This window comes from Panthera onca, chromosome A2, assembly GCF_046562875.1.
Source record: "Panthera onca isolate mPanOnc1 chromosome A2, mPanOnc1 haplotype 2, whole genome shotgun sequence".
Lineage (NCBI taxonomy): Eukaryota > Metazoa > Chordata > Mammalia > Carnivora > Felidae > Panthera > Panthera onca.
The window spans coordinates 135660572-135677823 of NC_138340.1; the positions used below are offsets into that span (position 1 = coordinate 135660572).

The following is a 17252-nucleotide window of genomic DNA, read 5'->3' on the forward strand; positions in this document are numbered from 1 at the left end:
TTGAGTCCTTTATTTGGGGATCAAGTCATAATAAGGTCTAAGTCCTGATGCTTTTAATGACTAAATCTCCCTTGGATGGGGTCCAGGATAGGCCTGGATTGCCTTGCAATCTGATGTGTGGTTTTAATGCAGTAGTTGAAAGACTCATTTTATTCTTCTCATCATTATTTGGAGCTCAGGTAAGTGCCTCTCCCAAACACCTTCTTACTGTGCTTTCAAAACTGTCACAGATTCTTTCAGGTCATGTTTACAAATTCCCTTGGGTTTAGTCACAAGGAAATTCTGAGGATGATGTATCACATCATTTCCATTAAGGCTTTTGAGGCTCCTGGAGGTAAATTCTTTTCTTACTGAAGGATTGTTATTACCATTATTATTACTAAGCTTCAAGTGACAAATTATGGGGCCGACCCACAGCCTCTTGCCCTGCCATGGTCAGGTTCAGGAGATTGGGTATAGCCTTTCTATCCTCTGGCCTTGCGTTTGCTCAACTTGAACATGTGAGGGAGGCATGTTAAACTCACGCAAATCCTGACCAATTTGGAATTGTTAAGCTTCAAGTCCCCTGTTGAAGAGGCTCAATTCTTTGTCATGCTGTGGACTTAACATTCTTTGTGTGTGTGTGTGTGTTTTTTTTTAACGTTTATTTTTGAGAGAGAGAGAGAGAAAGAGTGCAAGAGAGAGAGGGGCAGAGAGAAAGGGGAAGACACAGAATCCGAAGCAGGCTCCAGGCTCCAAGCTGTCAGCACAGAGCCTGATGTGGGGCTCGAACTCACTAACCGTGAGATCATGACCTGAGCAGAAGTCAGACAGTTAACCCACTGAGCCACCCAGGCACCTCTACATTCATTTTTAAGGTCACATATGAGGATCTATCAAAGGTCTTTCTGGCTGAGCAAGCAACGTTAGTTCCTTTAAAGTTCTCTGAAGAAGCACATTGCTCAGTACTATAGTAATTAAAAAACAAAAGTCTTCCAGCTGCTCAGTAGAAAATTATAGCTAATTTTCCAAAGGGAGAAGCTCAATAAAGCAAGAGGACTCAGCAATGAAAGGAGATATCTCTGACTGTTCAGACGGCCAGCCTGTGGACACTGTGTTTCCTTTTTGGCTTTTCTCTTCCTTTAAGCCTATACCAGTTTCTGCCTTTGCTCTGGTCCACCCTGCCTTCTGTCCGAGATCTCACTAACGGCCACTTCCGTAGGTCATAGAGGAGAACAAGGTACGGCAGTACGATTCCATCCAGAAGCTGCTGAGTGAGAAGAGCCTCTTCCGCCAGGCCATCGGCCCCTCAGAACGGCTCAGGTTCTTCCCCACCAGGAACTCCAGCAGGCACAAGTCTCGTTCCAAAATTGCTGCTCTGAAGGAGGAGACGGAAGAAGAAGTACATGAAACAAGGCTTTAGAGAGCAGTGCAAATATTTGCATGGGATGTTTGCTTATGAAATTGGAGGAGAAAACAGTTTCTGCCTCAGAAAACTACGATGTGTAATGTTTATCTTTAAAAGGAAAAATTTTGATAAGAGGAGTTAAGGATGCTCAGATGGGTCTGGATAAGTGGCTTCCTGGCAGTGGGCAAATTGTGTGAAAGGTACTCCAAATCCTTGAAGATTTACCACTTGTGTTTGCAAGCCAGATCTTCCTGAAAACTTTTTCCCTTTGGTAGTCATTGGCAAGGTGGCTATCAACATCAGCCAGCCTCATTGTTCAACTTACTGTTTAGTGAGACTTGCTAATTTGTATTATTGGAGAAGAACTGTAATCACACTATTTAGAGATATGATTAATTAATGGTAACTGGAAACTTTAGTGGCTTATGTAAGTTTATATCCCTTTTCCTGTACTCTCTCCAAGATATTTAAGAACACAACTATATTGTCTGTTAAATATTCAGACTGTTCTGTTTCCAAGCAAGTGTTAGAATACCCCAAGAGTCACACATCAGCTTGTCAAAATATACACCATGTTAACATCTAGGTATCAGGAGAGACAACTTCCTGATTTGGGAAAGGGTTAATACCACTCACTGCTCTACCAAAAATCCAAATAACTCAGACAAAGTACATCCCTTACCTGGGAAAAGGGCTGTTATAGTCCGATGTAGCAGGATAATTCCCTTGATGCAGAAGTTGACATGACTTTTCCCAGCTTCCAGAAAGTAACAAGCTCATAAGACCTCTGAACAGAGGATGACTGGAAAAAATGCTTTAAGGCAAATTGGTGCAGGAAAACCCTTCTTACCCCAGAAGCTCTGGGAAGAGAGTGTGCAGGCAGATAGGCTGTGGGCGCTGTGGGTAGATACACATGAAATCCAAAGATCTAGGTGTATGTAGGGCTATGCTGTATAGTTTAAGGCCGCATGCATTTCCTACTGTACAGACTGAGTGGGGCACATAATGGGAGACACATGGAAGAGGCAAGAAATTCATTTTATATGCTTCTGTTTTATAATTCTGTGATACAAATAAAATTTTCTCTAGGAAATATTTATTTTAATATTTCAAACTCATAAATGCCTGTATTTTAAAATGATTATATGAATTATATTTGTATTAAAAGAATTTTATATTTGAAATGCTGACTTTTATGACGCTAGTTATTTTTTGTGATATTATGTTAAGACTGAAGGGAAAAAAAAAACAAAACCTTGGGGGATGTTGACCAGAGGCCATGAATTACCTTGATGGTGTAGAGAGAAGCATTAGGGCTCCCAAAGATTTGCACACCTCTATGATTCCCTGCCAACACACATGTTCCCTCTTAGAAGCCGTTCTGAAGAAAATGGTACCACAAAATCTGACCGCTCCTGTCAAGGACACATGCCTTCCCAAGTCCAAACTAACCGTTAAGATTGGATTCTATTTATTACTGTAAGAAAATACCATGTGCCAATAAAATCTGTATATTTGTGTGAAATTTAGCTGTTATCAGATGTGTTCACTGATCATGTCTCACTGATCTCTTCAGTCTCTATATCATGGAACACAAAACATGACTCATTTCTTTAAATACAGCTTCTTGAGGATCCCACATGAGTTAAGATACTCTTAAGAAACTTTTTTAAAACTGCCATGACAGAAAACATGAATAGACACTTCTCTAAAGAAGACATCCAGATGGCCAACAGGCACAACATTGCTCCTCATCAGGGAAATACAAATCAAAACCACACTCAGATACCACCTCACGCCAGTCAGAGTGGCTAAATTGAACAAATCAGGAGACTATAGATGCTGGCGAGAATGTGGAGAAACAGGAACCCTCTCGCACTGTTGGTGGGAATGCACACTGGTGCAGCCGCTCTGGAAAACAGTGTGGAGGTTCCTCAAAAAATTAAAAATAGATCTACCCTATGACCCAGCAGTAGCACTGCTAGGAATTTACCCAAGGGATACAGGAGTGCTGATGCATAGGGGCACTTGCACCCCAATGTTTATAGCAGCACTTTCAACAATAGCCAAATTATGGAAAGAGACTAAATGTCCATCCACTGATAAATGGATAAAGAAATTGTGGTTTATATACACAATGGAATACTACGTGGCCATGAGAAAGAATGAAATATGGCCTTTTGTATCAACATGGATGGAACTGGAGAGTGTTATGCTAAGTGAAATAAGTCATGCAGAGAAAGACAGATACCATATGTTTTCACTCTCATGTGGATCCTGAGAAACTTAACAGAAGACCATGGGGGAGGGGAAGGGAAAAAAAAAGGTTAGGGAGGGAGCCAAACCATAAGAGACTCTTAAAAATTGAGAACAATCAGGGTTGATGGAGGGTGGGGGAGGGAGAGGAGGGTGGGTGATGAGCATTGAGGAGGGCACCTGTTGGGATGAGCACTGGGTGTTGTATGGAAACCAATGTGACAAATTTCATATAAAAAATAAAAATAAAACTGCTGTGAAATATACATAACCTAAACTCGACCTTCTTTAAGTGCATTATTCTGTGGCCTTAAATACATTCACGTTGTTGTATAGCTATCATCACCCTCCATCCACAGAATGTGTTTCATCTTGCAAAACTGGAACTCTGTAGCCATTAAAATCCAATTCTTCCCTCCTCCTAGCCCCAGGCAATCACCATTCCACATTCTGGCATTGTGAATGTGACTAAGTACCTCATCTGAGTAGAATCTTATGATATTTGCTCTTTTGTGACTGGCTTATTACACTTATCATGGCTTCAAGGCTCATCATGTTGTAGCATATGTCAGAGTTTTCCTACTTTTTAAAGCTGAGTAATATTCCATTGTATGTATACACCACATTTTGTTTATTCATTTGTCAACTTAGATTGCCTCCATCTTTTGACTATGTTGAATAATACTTTTATGTACATGGGTGTACAAATATCTTCTTGTGTCCCTGCTTTCATGAGTTAGGATATGTTTGAGGTTATTTTTGTTTTAAAGTTGAGGCTTAATAGAGGGAAAAAAAGAGGTATATTCTGCTAAGGACCATTTATTTATTTGAAAGCTTTTTCAAATAGTGGTAGCTATCTGATAGCTCTTGATGAGCAAATCTCAGCAAGGGAAATAGTATTTCAAGGATTTTTTAAAAATGTTTATTTATTTTGAGAGAGAGAGTGGGGGAAGGAGAGGCAGAGAGAGAGAGAGGGAGGGAGAGAGAAAACCCCAAGCAGATTCCGCACTGTTAGTGCACAGCCTGACATGAGATCATGACCTGAGCACAAATCAAGAGTTGGACACTTAACCTTTTAGCCACCCAGGAGCCCCAAGGGAAATAGTAATTTTTTTTAAGAATTTGTCTAATGTTTATTCTTTAGAAAGAGAGAGGGAGCACAAGCGGGGAGGGGCAGAGTGAGATGGAGACACAGAATCTGAAACAGGCTCCAGGCTCTGAGCTGTCAGCACAGAGCCCGACATGGGGCTCAAACTCACAAACCATGAGATCATGACCTGAGCCAAAGTCAGATGTTCAACTGACTGAGCCACCCAGGTGTCCCTAGGAAATAGTATTTGTACATTAGAAGCTGAGTGGCTTTTCTTTGTTTAAATCCCAGCTTTTAGTTGATGAGGTTTCTCTGGTACTCCTTTCTTCTTGGAAGAATTTCATCATAAAAGATGCAGGTACCGGCATGTGGTAGATAGACAGTAGACCCCTACTAAGTCCTCTAACTCTGTCCTTATTTGGAGAGGTTTGTTTTTATATATGACCCCAAGAAGAGTCTCAGAGCACGGTCTATTCAAATCATTCTAGTTCTTTTTTTATTATTAAAACTTATTTTTTAGGGAAGTTTTAGTTTACAGCAAAATTGAGCAGAAAGTACAGAGTCCCAGTAAACCTCCTGCACCCCCATACATACAGCCTTCCCCACTATCAATATTCCACATCAGAGTGATACATTTTTACAATCAGCATATCATTTTCACCCAAACTCCATGGTTTACATTAAGTTTCACTCTTGGCGAGCCCTCATTTATCTGCTCCTTCCCCCTACTCCCAGGTAACAACTGATTTTTTACTATTTCCATAGTTTTGCCTTTTCTAGCATGCCACATAGTTGCAATCATACAGTATGTAGTCTTTTCAGATTGGCTACTCTTACTTAGTAATACACATTTAAATTTCCTCTTTAAGACACAGAAGCCAAGCCTTTTCATGGCTTGATATCTCATTTCATTTTAGTACAGAATAATATTCCATTATCTGGATGTTTATTTATCCATTTACCTACTGAAGGACATCTTGGTTGCCTCCAAGTTTTGGCAGTATGAATAAAGCTGCTATAAACATCCTTGTGAAGATTTTCGTGTGGACAAAAGTTTTCAACTCCTTTGGGTAAATGCTAGGGATCTTAGGGTAAGAGTATGTTTAGTTTTGTAAGAAGCCATCAAACTGTCTTCCAAAGTTTCCACCAGCAATGGAGGAGAGTTCCCATTCCTCTGCCACCTCCCCAGCATTTTGCATTGTTAGTGTTTGGGAATGTGACCATTCTAGTATAGTTGTGTAGCAGTATCTCATTGTTGCTTTAATTTGCTTTTCCCTGATGACATATGCTGCTGAATGTCTTTTCATATGCTAATTTTCCATTTGTATATCTTCTTTGGTGGAATGTCTGTTGAGGTCTTCTGTGCATTTTTTAATTGGTTTATTTTCTTATTGCCGGGTTTGCAGAGCTCTTTTGTATATTTTGGATAATGGTCTTTTCAGATGGGTCTTTTGCAAATATTTATTCCTAGTTTATAGTGTGACTTTTTATTCTCTTGACATTGTCTTTTGCAGAGCAGAAGTTTTCACTTTAAATGAAGTCCACCTTATCAATTTTTCTTTCACAGGTTGTACCTTTGGTGTTGTATCTAAAAAGTCATCTTCATACCCAAGGTCATCTAGGTTTTTTGCCATGTTATCTTCTACAAGTTTTATAGAGCTGCATTTTACATTTAGGTCTGTGATCCATTTTGAGAAAATTTTTGTGAAGAGTGTAAGGTCTGTGTCTAGATTAATTTTTAACACGAAGATGTCCAGGTGTTCTAGGATGATTTATTGAAAAAAAAAAACAAAACTATCTTTTCTCCATTGTATTGCTTTTCCTCATTGTCACAGGTAAGTTGACTATATTTATGTAGGTCTAGTTCCAGGCTCTCTATTCTGTTCCACCAAATTATTTGTGTATTCTTTTGACAATACTATACTCTTGATTGCTGTTGCTTTATAGAATATCTTGAAGTTGAGTAGTGCCAGTTCTTGGACTTTATTCTTCTCCTTTATTATTGAGTTGGGTATTCTGGGTCTTTATTTTCTCCATATAACTTTTAGAATCAGTTTGTTAATATCCACAAAATAACTTGCTGGGATGTTTATTGGGATTGTGTTGAAACTATAAATCAAGTTGGAAGGAAACACATCTTGACAATATGGAGTCTTCCTATCCATGAATATGGATCTCCCTGTATTTAGTTGTTTTTAGATTTATTTCATAAAAGTTTTCTTCAAAGTTTATTATAGTTTCCTCATATATAGATCTTATGTATATTTTGGCAGATTTATAACTATTCCATTTTTGGAGGGGTGCTAATGTAACTGGCATTGTGTTTTTAATTTATAATTCCACTTGTTTATTGCTCGAACAGGGAAAATGATTGATTTTTGGATATTAACCTTGTATCCTGCATCCTTGCTATTATCATTAAATTAAATTAAATTAAATTAAATTAAATTAAATTAAAAAGTTTCAAGAAAGTTTTTTTTCAATTTTGAATTTTCTACATATATGATCATGTCATCTGCGAAGGAAGACAGTTTTATTTCTTCCTTTCCAATCTGTGTACCTTTTATTTCCTTTTCTTGTCTTGTTTCGTAGCTAGGACTTCTAGTAGGATGCTGAAAGCAGTGGAAAGGGGGACATCTTTGACTTGTTCTTGATCTTAATGGAAAAGCTAAATTTGTCACCATTAAGTATATTGGCTATAGGGCTTTTGTAGATCAAGTTGAGACTTTCTTCTCCATTCCTACATTACTGAGGGTTTTTATCATAAATTGGTGTTGGATTTTGTCAAATGCCTAATCTTATTAAAGTTTATTTACTTATTTTTAGTAATCTCTACACCCAATGTGGGGCTGGAACTCACAACCTCGAGATCAAGAGCCACATGCTCTTTAGACTGAGCCAGGCAGGTGCCCCTCAAATGCTTTTTTGGCATCTATTGATATAATCGTGTGATTTTTTTTCTTATTTGGCCTGTAATTGTGGTAGATTACAAAAAATAAATTAATTGATTTTCAAATGCTGAATCAGCCTTGTGTACCTAGGATTAGTCCCACTTGGTGGTGGTGTATAATTCTTTTTATACATTCCTGGACTAGACTCGCTAATATTTTGTTGACCATTTTGCTTCTATGTTCTTGAGAGATAGTGACCTATAGTTTAAGTATTAAGGTAATGCTGGTTTCAAAGAATGACTTAGAAGGTATCCCCTCTGTTTGTATCTCCTGAAGGAAATTGTAGAGAATTAGTAGGATTTCTTCCTTAAGTGTTTGGTAGAATTTACCATGAACTCATCTGGGCCTGGTGTTTTCTATTTCAGAAAGTCATTAATTATTGTTTTAATTTGTTTAATAGGCTTATTTAGATCGGCTATTCTTTTTTTCTTTTTGTGTGTTTTTGCAGATTGCATCTTTCAAGGTTCATTTCACCTAGGTTTTCAAATGGATGGACATAGAGTTTTCCATAGTATTCTTTTATTATCATTTTAATGTCCATGGGATCAGTAGTGATTTCCCCTCTTTCATTTCTGATATTAGTAATTTATGTCCTCTGTTATTTTCTTAGCATGGCTAGAAGCTTATCTATTTTTTAAGTTTTTTTTATGTTTATTCACTTTTGAGAGACAGAAACAGAGTGAGATCATGGGAAGGGCGGAGAGAGAGGAAGACACAGAATCCAAGGCAGGCTCCAGGCTCTGAGCTGTCAGCACAGAGCCCGACATGGGGCTTGAACCTACAAACCATGAGATCATGACCTGAACCAAAGTCAGACACTTAACCGACTGAGCCACCCAAGCGCCCTGAGGCTTATCTATTTTATTGATCTTTTCAAAGAACCAGTCTTTGTTTTGTTGATTCTGTTTATTAATCTCCTATTTTCAGTTTCATTAATTTCTGCTTTAATTTTAATTATTTACTTTCTTCCACCTAATTTAGATTTAATATGCTCTTCTTTTTTGGTTTTCTGAGGTGGAAGCTTAGATAACTAAGTTTAGATCTTTCTTCTTTTCTAGTATAGTCATTCAATGTTATACATTTCCACCTAAGCACTACTTTTGCTTCATGCCACAAATTTTGATAAGTTTTTTATGTTTATATAGGTCAAGATATTTTTTATTTATGTTGAGATTTCTTCTTTGACTCATATATTATTTAGAAATGTCATGTTTAATCTCCAAGTATTCTGGGATTTTCCAGCTATATTTTGTTGTTGATTTCTAGTTTAATTCCATTGTGGTCTGACAACATGTAATTTCTATTCTTTTTAATTTGTTAAGGTGTTTTCTGGCCCAGAATATGTTCTATCTCAGTGAATGTTCTATGTAAGGTTGAGGTTCTATTTTGCTGTTGTTGGATGAAGTAGTCTATAGATTCAATTATATCCAGTTAATTAATGGTACTGTTAAGTTCTATGTCCTTACTGACTTCCCATCTGCTGAATCTGTTATTTATTTTAGAGGGGTAGTAACAAGCCTCCAACTATAATAGTAGATTCTTCTATCGCAGTTTCTCCTTAAGTTCCATCAGTTTTGCTACATGTATTTTGGGTGTACATATGCCTCTGTTGTTAGGCACACATGCATTAATGAGTATTATGGCTTCTTAGAACATTAACCACTTTATGATTATATGATGCCCCTCTTTATGCGTAATAACTTGCCTTGCTCTGAAGTTAGTTCCATCTGAAATTAATACAGATGCCCTCACTTTCTTTTGATTAAGGTTACTGTGTTATATATAACTTTCTTCATACCTATATTTTTAATCTGTGTTTCTTTATATTAAAAGTAGGTTTATGGGAACATCTGGCTGACTCAGGGTTGTAGAGCATACAGCTCTTGATCTCGGGGTTGTAAGCACAACATTGAGTGTAGAGATTACTTAAAAATTAAGTCTTTATTTTTTGTAGATAACATAATAGGGCCTTATTTTTTATATTCCCTCTCACAACCTGTATCTTTTAATCAGTGTTTTTAGACCATTAAAATGTACAATGATTACTGATATAGTTCAATTAATATCTACTGTATTTGTTAGTATTTTCTATTGACTATTTTTTACTTTCTAATTTTTTCCTCCCCTTTGTGGCTTTGAGGATTTTGTATGATTTCATTTTCCCTCCTTAGCATATCAATTGTATTTCTTTTTTTTCTTGCTTTTCTTTTAGTGATTGCAATATATGTTTACAACTAATCCAAGTCCCTTTTAATAACACTCTACCATTGCATTGGTAGTGCAAGCACTTCATAATAAGAAAATATTACTAATTTACCTCTCTTGTTCCCTGTATCATTGCTGTCATTAATTTCATTTCATTTATACATAAGATTATTTATATACACAGTATATATAATTAAATACATTGTTGCTACTACTTATCAAACAGACTGTAAGTTTTTAGATCAATTAAGAATAAGAAGAAATAAGCTCTCCTTTTCTCTGCCATGGTGATGTGTGTGGCTGACTGCTCCTTGCCATGTTTTCTCACAAGACTTTCAGGATCAAGCAATTCCTGGCCAAAAAATGAAAGCCGAATTTTCCCATTCCCCAGTGGGTTTGGATGAAAGCTGGTAATAAAATCAAGTACAAATCCAAGAAGAGACATTGGAGAAGAACCAAGAACCTGGGTCTCGAAGGAGTCACACGTGAGATGGAACGCATATTTATGCTGCATGAAGGCTACTTGCTCGTACCATATCACTCTGTAAACATCATTACTACTTGAACAATACACATGTTTTATTGGATGTGATTTTTCTGTCACTTTGTTTCTGCACCCATAAGTTGGTTAGTTGGTTCAATAATAAATATTTGTTTGGTTTTGGGAAAAAGTAAGAAAATTAAAAGTTTTTATTTTATTTTACCTTCACTTATTCATTCTCTGATGCTTTTTTTTTTTTTTTTTTTTTTTTTTTTTTTGTGGATCCGAGTTTCTGGCCTGAATAATTTCTCTTTTCTCTGAAGAGCTTCTTTTAACATTTCTTTCAAAGTAGGTCTACTGGCTACAAATTCCATCAGTTTTTGTTTGTTTGAGACTGTCTTTATTTGTCCTTTACTTTTGTAGGATAATTTGCGGACTACTGAATTCTAGGTTGCTGGGGATTTTTTTATTCTTCTAACCACTTTAAATATCTCACTCTACTCTTCTTGCCTGCATGTTTTTTGAGGAATAGTCAGATGTAATTCTTACCTTTTCTCCTCATAGGTAGTGTTTTTTCCTCTGGCTTCTTTCAAGTTTTTTTTCTTTGTTATTGAGTTTCTGCACTTTGAAGATGCCTAGGTTTGAGGTGAGGTTTTTTGGCATTTATCCTGTTTGGTGTTCACTGAGCTTACTGGACCTGTGGTTTAGTTTTTGACATTAATTTGCAGAAATTTTCAGTCATTATTGCTTAAAATATTTCTTTTGTCTCTCTTTCTTCTTCTGGTATTCCATTTACAGGTATTTTATACTTTTTGTAACTGACCATGCTTCTTGGATATTCAGGGTTTTTTTTTCAGTCTATTTTTTCTATACTTTTAAGTTTGGAGGTTCCTACTCTCATATCTTCAAGCTGAAGGATTCTTTCCTCAGCCATGTTCCATCTACTAATAAGATAATCAAAGGCATTCTTCATTTCTGTTACAATGTTTTGACCTTCACCATTTCTATTTGATTCTTTATTAGAATTTCCATCTCACTGCTTACATTATTCACCTGTTCTTGTATCTCGTCTGCTTTCTTTATTAGAGCCTTTAGATATTCATCATGGTTTTTATGTATTCTTGGTCTGATAATTTCAACATTCCTGTCATATCAGAATCTAGTCTTAATGCTTACTTAATCCCTTCAAACTGTGTTTTTTGCCTTTTAGAATACCCTGTAATTTTTTGTTAAAAGTGAGACATGATGTAGCAGGAAAAAGGAACTCTGGTCAAGAGATCTTCAGTTATGTAGTGTAATGTGGGAGTGGGGGGAGGCAAGGATTCTGTAATCCTATAATTAGGTCTCTGTCTTTTGGTATTGTGAACTTCACTAGTGCTTCTCAGCTTTCTGTCCTCTCTCTCAAGTGGAACACGATGGCTGGAATACACTGGAATTGGATATTTCTTTTCCCCAGGTAAGTCAGGCTCTGGTAAAATAGTTTGTCCTGACGGTAGGCCTTGGTAAGAAAAACAGAATGCGCTGGTATTTTTTTCAAAATGCTTAATTTCCCCCCACTGTCTGCTGGAAGCAGGAGGGAACTTTTACTTATCTTTATTATGAGTACCTGTTTGAGCTCCTGGAGGTAAAACTCATGAAAGTGTTGGTCCCTCTCCTCTGAAGACTGGGTCTTAGAATTTTCATCTCTCAGGCTTATCCACACTGAGCCTCTAGAAATCCATCAGTTACAGTGCAAATTTTCCTACCCCAGTACTGGTTCCAGGGGTTTCTGCTTGGTGGTTTCTACTCAGTAAGTTGTGATTCTCTGTATCCACCTGTCTGTTTCTACACCTTCAGCAGCTTGCCCTGTGACCTTACTTCTCTGACATATTTAAAACGAGTTACTGTTTTTTCAGTTTGCTCAACTTTTTACTTGTTGTTAGGTTGGAGTCGTGACTTCTAAGCTTCTTATGTGCCAGATTTGAAACCAGGTCTTTGTAGCTCATTTTGAGTTTAAAAAAAAAAAAGGAGCTTTGCAGGTACAAGGAGTCAAATGCAAACTACATGTGACAAAAGAATCCATAGTTCTGAAAGACCACTTTAAGAAGAAAACCACTGAAACAACATGGAAAGTCAATGTTGCTCACCCAAGCTGCATTGCTCAGCCTAACAGTTGGTGTTTCATTATATTGGATTTTTTTCCCTTCTCCTGAACATGAAAAAAATAAATAAATAAACTTAGCACAAAAACAAACACTCAGATCAATGGAACAGAATAGAGAACCCAGAAATGGAATGCACAAACGTATGGCCAACTAATCTTTGACAAAGCAGGAAAGAATATCCAATGGAATAAAGACAGCCTCTTCAGCAAGTGGTGCTGGGAAAACTGGACAGCAACATACAGAAGAATGAACGTGGACCACTTTCTTACACCATACACAACTAAAAATGGATGAAAGACATAAATGTAAGACAGGAAGCCATCAAAGTCCTCGAGAAAAAAGCAGGCAAAAACCTCTTTGACTTTGGCCTCAGCACCTTACTCAACATGTCTCCGGAGGCAAGGGAAACAAAAGCAAAAATGAACTACTGGGACCTCATCAAAATAAAAAGCTTCTGCACAGTGAAGGAAACAATCAACAAAACTAAAAGGCAACCACTGGAATGGGAGAAGATATTTGCAAACGACATATCACATAAAGGGTTAGTATCCAAAAATCTATAAAGAACTGATCAAACTCAACACCCAAAAAGCCAATAATCCAGTGAAGAAATGGGCAAAAGACATGAAGAGACACTTCTCCAAAGAAGACTTCCAGATGGCAAAACTGACACATGAAAAAATGCTCAACATCACTCATCATCAGGGAAATACAAATCAAATCACAATGAGATACCACCTCACACCTGTCAGAATGGTTAACATTAACAACTCAGGCAACAACAGATGTTGGCGAGGATGCGGAGAAAGAGGATCTCTTTTGCACTGCTGGTGGGAATGCAAACTTGTGCAGCCCCTCTGGAAAACAGTATGGAGGTTCCTCAAAAACTTAAAACTAGAACTACCCTTTGACCCAGGAAATTCACTGCTAGGTATTTATCCAAGGGATACAGGTATGCTGTTTTGAAGGGGCACATGCACCCCAATGTTTATAGCATCACTATCAACAATAGCCAAAGTATGAAAAGAGCCCAAATATCCATCGATGGATGAATGAATGGATAAACAAGATGTGGTATATACATGTACAATGGAGTATTACTCAGCAATCAAAAAGAATGAAATCTTGCCATTTGCAACTATGTGGATGGAACTAGACGGTATTATGCTAAGTGAAATTAGTCAGAGAAAGATAAATATCATATGATTTCACTCATACGAGGACTTTAAGACACAGAACAGATGAACGTAAGGGAAGGGAAGCAAAAATAATATAAAAATGGGGGGAGGGGGGGCGCGCCTGTGTGGCTCAGTCGGTTAAGCGTCCAACTTCGGCTCAGGTCATGATCTCGCGGTCCGTGAGTTCAAGCCCCGTTTCGGGCTCTGTGCTGACAGCTCAGAGCCTGGAGCCTGTTTCAGATTCTGTGTCTCCCTCTTTTTCTGACCCTCCCCTGTTCATGCTCTCTCTCTCTCTGTCTCAAAAATAAATAAACGTTAAAAAAAATAAAAAAAAAAAAAAAACAGGGAGGGGGACAAAACATAAGAGACTCTTAAATATGGAGAACAAACAAAGGGTTGCTGGAGGGGTTGTGGGAGAGGAGTGGGCTAAATGGGTAAGGGGCATTAAGGAATCCACTCCTGAAATCATTGTTGCACTTTTTGCTAACTTGTACGTAAATTAAAAAATAAATAATTTTTTTAAAAACTATTTTGGTCACAGACTTCCTACTTTTAGCTAATTTTTTAAACTTTTTTTTTTATTATTGAGAGACAGAGCATGAGCATGGTAGGGGCAGAGAGAGGGGGAGACACAGAATCTGGGGCAGGCTCCAGGCTCTGAGCTGTCAGCACAGAGCCCCATGTGGGGCTTGAACTCACAAACTGCAAGATCACGACTTGAGCCGAAGTCAGACACAACTGACTGAGCCACCCAGGTGTCCCTAGCTAATTGTTTTTATATGCAAGTTGTGAGTTGGGTTTTACACGTCTCAGTCTGTGCCATCTGACCTCACTCACTCCCATCTGACACACACTTGTTTCATTTATTTCTCAGCCCTTTTACTTTGTTCTTCCTCTTTATGAGAAAAAAACTAAAGCTTACAACAAATACATTTCCTTCCAGTAACCAGGGACTTTCCAGGTCTGGGAAATTGTTATGTATTAGAGTGAAAGGCTAATAAAACCCCCAGTGTAAATATTTTAGTAGTTTGCTAAATAAAGAACCTCAAATACTATGTGGAAGACAATTTAGAAAGAGGTTTAAAGGGTTTAATGTAAAAACCTGTTTGACCTGTTAAAACAGGTGTGGACAACCAATTCCTTATTAAAAGATACAATAAAAAAAAAAAAAAAACAACCCTGTAAATTCAGGACAAATATATTAGGGCATGAGAATTCCATATCAATAGGTTGGGAACTATATGGAGTTTCCAGTGTGTAGACCCAAAGAAACGCAAGTCATTATTTGTCAGTTGAAAGGGAATTGAGGAAGGAGGTGGTGCCTGGGTGGCTCAGTCAGTTGAGCGTCTGACTCTTGATTTTGGCTCAGGTCATGATCCCAGGGTTGTGAGATCCAGCCCCTTGTCAGGCTATGCACTGAGCATGGAGACTGCTTAAGATTCCCTCTATCTCTCTGTGTGTCTGTCTCCCCCTTGCCTCTCTTTCTCACTTTCTCTTTAAAGATTTTTTTTTAAAAAGAAAGAAAAGAAAGGAAATTAGGGGAATTAGAATCTATGTACTTTCTCATAGAAGTGAGAATTCTTAGCAGAAGTTTAGGGTTTATCCTTAATTTGTTATGGTAGGAATACTCGTTTTTTTAATAACTCAGTTTCTCTAGTTGTAAAATTATATAGTGCATTGGAAAAGGCAGTCAAAATTTTTGTTTAGGTGAATATGCTAATGCTGGCCTTTAATTTCATGTAGCAAAATGAATAATGCAGCAATAATGCTGAATAGTAACCTGGATAAAAAATTAAGATACAATTTATATCCCCCATTCATCAAAGTACAAAATCTTCCAAATATTTGCAGGCTTCCAAACTTCCAAAATCAAAATAGAGATTGATCTTTAAGAATGGCCCCCTTGTGGATATTTGGTTCTATTGTAAGGATAACTGATTTTCCCAAAAAACACATGCCAACTACTAAATTGAACACAGAGTCACAAACCAACTTAAATGAAGCTCCAAGACTTTTTCCTCTTAAACCATTGTGAATATTGGAAATTAAGCTAAAAGTTTTGGTATATCAATAACTCTTTAGCTGTATTCTCTCCCATTCACCAAGACATTGATGGAATAATAGCGATGATCAGGAATGATAGATGTGCTGATAAATGAAACTAAAATTGAATTGTATTTTGATTGACAAGTATTGGTATGAATGCTTTAAAAATGTAGAAATTCACCTTGCAATTAACTCTTGTGAAATTAAAATTGTAATTTACTAAAAACTTTAATATAAAGAAATAAGCTTTCTCTGTTTTCTTAAACAACAAGAAAAACTCCATACAGAGAGTAGAATGGTGGTTTCTAGGGGCTGATATATAATCCCAGACATTATATAACTTTAGCTGTATATATCTCTAAAAGACAAGGCTTTTCTCTCTTATTCCCCCTCTTTTCTGTAACTTATCCACAGTGCCATAAAAAAAGTCCTTAATATCTTTAAATATCCACTCAATATACAAGTGTCATTGTCTCATTTTTTTTAACAAATAGAGATGGCCTTTGTTTTGCACAGTAGTATGGAACTATAAAAGTGACCATGCAAAGATAATATAAATAGTTAAGGGGGAAAATTATAATAGTTCCACGACCTTTAAATATGTTAAACAATTAAACACTTAAAACTCCCTTACTGTAGGTTATACATATATAAGAAAATGAAAAACCTAGTAAAACATATTTATTTAGTACGCTGTAGTTTAAAACATTAGGAACATTGAGAATTAAAGTGTTTTATTTCTTGGTAAAATACTTATCAAGAAGAATTTGAGCAGTGCTTGTCTTCTGATCAAGAAACTTACTATGTGAAGACAGCGTCTCTTCTGTTTCTTGGCAACTCCTTCCTAGGTTTGGATTGGCTTCTGACATTTTATCCTTGGTGGCTCCAATGTTATGAAATATCTCCAAGATTTGTTTAATGTCAAGATTTTTGCTGATGTCACTTTCTTGGGCCGTCTTGTCTTTTTGTGACAACCACCTTCCCCATTTATGTCCCTGTTTGCCTTCACTCATTTCTTCTGGCCGCATAGCTGCAGTCTCTTGAGTGGCTGCAGTGTCACCATGCCCACGGTCGGCTCTCACTTCTGTAACTCCACTCAAATTCGATTGAATTTCACTTCCAGCATTATCACTTTTTAACCTCTGCTTCATTTTCACCTCTGTTGGCCATCTTTGGAGTCTCCATTTTTGTAAACTATCACGTGGGTTTATCACTGAGAGACAAGGAGACAACATAACCACACACTCCACACACTTTGTTGTTTGTGCATGTACTGAGTAACAATTGCACAGTGACCAATCACCCACAGCCTGAAATAAATGGTCACTGAGCATGGTGCAAACCTGTTATTTATATAGTGATTTATGGACTGAAAAGCTAGTAGTGACGTTTATACTTCATGCAGTAATTCACCGTGGATAATACTGTGGTAACTGAAATCTGAACCATGTTGCTGAGGGACTGTATTATTTAACCAAATTGTGGTAACAGAAATTCGTTCATATCTGAACAGT

The 17252-nt window shown here is 37.2% G+C and overlaps 1 protein-coding gene, 1 long non-coding RNA gene and 1 pseudogene across 3 annotated transcripts in view; 2 read left to right on the forward strand and 1 right to left on the reverse strand.

The window, feature by feature from the left end:
• The window catches only part of CFTR (CF transmembrane conductance regulator), a 183524-nt gene extending 180057 nt beyond the window's left edge, over nucleotides 1-3467 (forward strand). For both annotated transcript variants that reach the window (XM_060632964.3, XM_060632965.3), the window contains one exon: nucleotides 1202-3467. In XM_060632964.3, coding sequence (XP_060488947.2) covers nucleotides 1202-1402 — 201 coding nt within the window. In that variant the 3' untranslated portion in view covers nucleotides 1403-3467. The remainder of the gene's footprint in view (nucleotides 1-1201) is intronic.
• On the reverse strand, nucleotides 1202-16886 carry LOC144614778 (uncharacterized). The gene is made up of 2 exons (XR_013552933.2): nucleotides 16541-16886; nucleotides 1202-1357 (listed from the first exon to the last, which is right to left on the reverse strand). It is a non-coding gene; the product is annotated as an uncharacterized LOC144614778 (long non-coding RNA).
• On the forward strand, nucleotides 9655-10516 carry LOC144613979 (large ribosomal subunit protein eL39-like; annotated as a pseudogene).
• Nucleotides 16887-17252: the final 366 nt, after the last annotated feature.